At 36.6% G+C, this 3,966-nt stretch overlaps 1 protein-coding gene across 1 annotated transcript; it reads left to right on the top strand.

Moving 5' to 3' along the window:
- The first annotated feature begins 1,009 nt into the window (after nucleotides 1-1,009).
- On the top strand, nucleotides 1,010-3,173 carry mrps16 (mitochondrial ribosomal protein S16). The gene is made up of 4 exons (XM_058631386.1): nucleotides 1,010-1,163; nucleotides 1,341-1,371; nucleotides 1,886-2,152; nucleotides 2,774-3,173. Exons 2-4 carry the CDS (start codon nucleotides 1,359-1,361, stop codon nucleotides 2,899-2,901), a joined length of 408 nt encoding a protein of 135 aa, XP_058487369.1. The 5' UTR covers nucleotides 1,010-1,163; nucleotides 1,341-1,358; the 3' UTR covers nucleotides 2,902-3,173.
- Nucleotides 3,174-3,966: the final 793 nt, after the last annotated feature.

The following is a 3,966-nucleotide window of genomic DNA, read 5'->3' as shown; positions in this document are numbered from 1 at the left end:
AAATTCATATATGTTAAATGTAATAATTTAATAGTAGGATAAAGCTGCTACATATTTACTTTTGGTATTTGCGCTTGCAGCGTTTAAACAATAAATATCAAAGTACTGCTTTGTCAGATATTTTCAATGTGTTTTATAACTGTGAAGTCTATATTTTTGCAGAAAACCACTGCCTTGTGAAGCTTGTTGAACAGGCCAGATGTGTGGTATTGAAAATGTTTTGTTTTTCCATCAGTAGTGACAGAAGACTGTCCAAGAAAATGTCCAAAACCACCTGAAAATTAGATTTAAAGAAAGATTTTCACAAAATATATTACTGTGAAATGATGTGACTGAAAGTTGGTTTTTTAGATTAGCAAACTTCTATATGAGCAAGTTCAACTCATACGACAAATGTTCAAAAGCATGTCTTTAATAAATAGAAATAGATGTATTTCACAGCAGGTATTTGCTGATGTGAAACAGTAGGACAAACACAGGTTTTACCTCTAACATTATTTAGGATTCTAGCCCAGGTTTAAGGGATACAGAGTGGGTCACAGTAAATACTTGACATATTAACCTGTATAAACAGTTGAAGCTGGAAAATGTGTTATTGGACATCTGGATGTGTTCCAATTTCTCAATCAAAAAGTGATTGGGAAATAAGATAAGATATTATGCATTATAGCATTGCAAAAGAAAAGAAAAATAAAATAAAATGTATTTTTCAGTCACCAGTGTTGTATAGCAAAATCAAAAGACTGTTCTAGAACCACCTACTTAGTATGCAGACTTATTACTATAACTATAACTACTTTTTTTGTTTTATTTTGTTTTACAATCACGTTTCAGGAACGTTTTAACCGAGCTATAAAAAAACATAAATAAATAAATGTCACTTTTTTTTTAAATTATTATTATTTTTTACACCTAAAACATCTGTAAGTTCGGTTAAGCGGAGACAGTGCTGCATCAGCGCCATCTAGCGTCTACAAGACGCAAAGACGTCGAAACGGAAGCAGCTGCGTCACTTCCGATTGGTAAAAACATGGCGGCCCACAGGCAAATGTCACATTACTCCGTGTGCTGAAAACAAACAGCGATAACATCTGTGTTTTGAAATATCTGGAGCTTAAACAAGTGGACACAGCTGCGGGGACTTTAACTTGACTTCGTCGGAGGTATTTTGTTATTAAATGAGCTCATTTATCTCCTACATGTAGCATATACTGAAGTTAGCCGCTAAGTAGCCATAGAAGTCATTGAATGCGTCATGTAAAATGTGTTGTTTACACCGTTTCATATCTTACCACATGTCAGGCTATATGTGTTTTCTTTTCTTTTTTTGTCTTTTCCAGGATAATCGAGTATACAAGATGGTCCATTTATGTGAGTATGACGTACAGGCACATACACACTCAACAGCCAGCCACAGAATTAGGTACACCAGTTTAGCTGCTCATTAACGTAAATATCAAATGTTACCAATTTACGAAGAGCATCTTTGACTGTGAAGCAGCAGACATCACTGAACACTTAAGGTCACCATGTCATACTCATACATTGCACTCTGCTGTCGGCTTTCTTATCAGACTTTAATTGAACTGTGATCAAAGCCGTAAGCGCCTCATATCTACAGCGGCACACATCACGCGTTACAGACACTGATATATTATACACAACACTAACATTTTACCACTGCTCTTTCACTTACTCTTCATTATAGCTTTGTATATTCAGAGTAATGGAAACTACACTAGTGTTTATTAGATTTCATGACATTAAAATGCAGTCACAGCCCACAGCAGCAGGCATAGCTATAGAAAACACATCTCTCACTGATGAATTGAATTCATACTTTGGCTTTTTTGACAATGCCTACTGTGCTCTTTTCCCTCTGCAGCGTCACTCCTCCTAAAGAAGTACCATGGAGGTTATGTTGTCATCCGACTGGCTCTTGCAGGTCACAAACAGGCGAACCGACCCTTTTATCGCATTGTAGCAGCTTTCAATAAGAGGGCAAGAGATGGGAAATACATTGAGCAGCTGGGTACCTATGACCCTCTCCCCAATATCTACAACGAGAAACTTGTTGGCTTCAACTACGACCGAATTAAGTACTGGATTGGTTGTGGCGCACACCCTACAAAATCTGTGTCCAAGCTTCTAGGTGTGTATTAAATACACACGCCTTTTCTTTTGAATCCTATCAACATTGCATTATGTTACCATCAGCTTGTCAAAGGAATTATGCTAGCCATATTAATCAGTTTAATGAAGGCGGTCTGTCTATAACAGGCACTAATCTACTCCGATACCTCAATTACCTCATCCGTGCTCTCTGGTTTAAAGGATTGTACAGTTGCAGATACGAACTATGCCACTGATTAGAACAAGTACAGTATCTCATATATATTCTCATTTAATCATATCACTTGGTGTTTTATGGATGGCAATCTATAAATCAACAGGGCCTTTGCACACAGTGCAAAGTCTGTACAATGCACAGTGTGATTTAAACTGAATAAAAATAACTGGGCAATGAAAATAAAATGAATATCTGGTTACAGTTATTACAGAAGAAGAGAGCAGGGTTTGTTTGAAATTGGTTTTTGCAACTCTGAATTGATTTATAATGTATTTGAATGTATTTTGTATCTTATATTTTACTTATATCTTACTGTTGTTAGTTATTTAAACTTTTTCTCTTATTTTTCTGTGATTTGTTTGGTTTGAAAGGTGTTGTATAAAAGAAGTTGTTAACGTTTTATGGCTTTTTTTCTTTTGGTAGGGTTGGCAGGATTTTTCCCGCTCCACCCCATGACGGTAACGGAAGCAGAGCGTCGTAAAGCTCGAACCGAGTCGACACAAACGGCAAAGGAAGGTACAGAGGAGGGACAGATGCAGGCAGAAGTATGAGAATAAGAACAGGGGACTGTGTGTGACTTTGGAGAACAAAAGTATGTCCTGGTTATTTTCGAAAGTGAACTGATTGATTTGTTTCCTGACTTGGGGGGGGGGGGGGGAGGTGTTAGAAATGACAAGTTAAAGTCATCATTGGTGGTAACGGACACACACACACACATCATTGCCTCCTAAAATGTCTTCATATGTTTAAATGTAGGGTGATATTACAGGCAGTTGTTTCTACTTAATGTTCCGTGTCATTAAATTGAAGTATTTGAATGCTATTTGAGTGAGGTTGCAGTTTGTTGTTATCCTAACCTCCTCAGGACCTTTGGCCTCACTGTATGTCAATGTGCACATGCACTTCTTAGGTAAATGTTACTAATGTCAAACATAAAGAAAGACATCACAAGTGGTTGGGTTTGTTGTTGATAGGATTATTATCATGCCTCCCAACACAAGTTTATTTTTAGCTGAATGGAAAGTTCTCCACCCATATATTGAACTGGGTGTTTCCACTTATTTGGAAACCTTATCTCAACTCTGTAAATATTACGTAAATATGACGTCTAAATTACTATTTGCTAGAGAGTCTCATCAACCATGGTCACGCAAGTGCAACCTACAAACTAATTGCTAAGTTACGTGAGTCACATGATGTTGGTCTACTGTTTTCTATGTCCAAGACACATCCAAGCTTAATTTCTTATGCTTCAGCAAAGACGACAACAATGTACAATTAATATAGTTATATAGCAGTACAAAAAACTAATATAACTTCAGTTTTACCTGAATAAGATGGGGGGGGGGAGACACAGTGCTATTTTGGGCTCTTAAAGATATAATCACATCACACCACACGTACACTAACTTCTATATAATGGTGTGACGCTTTTACACAATCAAACCACAGAGGGCGTTTTGTGTCATTTAGGTGATAAAAAGATAAGATCCAAGACACACCTCACAACACCCAGTGTTTATACAGCATCACATACATAAATCAAACTTATCTTTGTTTTTTTATAATCTATATATTTTTTTTATATAAGAACAGACAAAAAAATGTTGACGTGT

This window comes from Solea solea, chromosome 6 (assembly GCF_958295425.1).
Source record: "Solea solea chromosome 6, fSolSol10.1, whole genome shotgun sequence".
Classification (NCBI taxonomy): domain Eukaryota; kingdom Metazoa; phylum Chordata; class Actinopteri; order Pleuronectiformes; family Soleidae; genus Solea; species Solea solea.
This window is presented reverse-complemented; position numbering and strand designations above follow the sequence as displayed.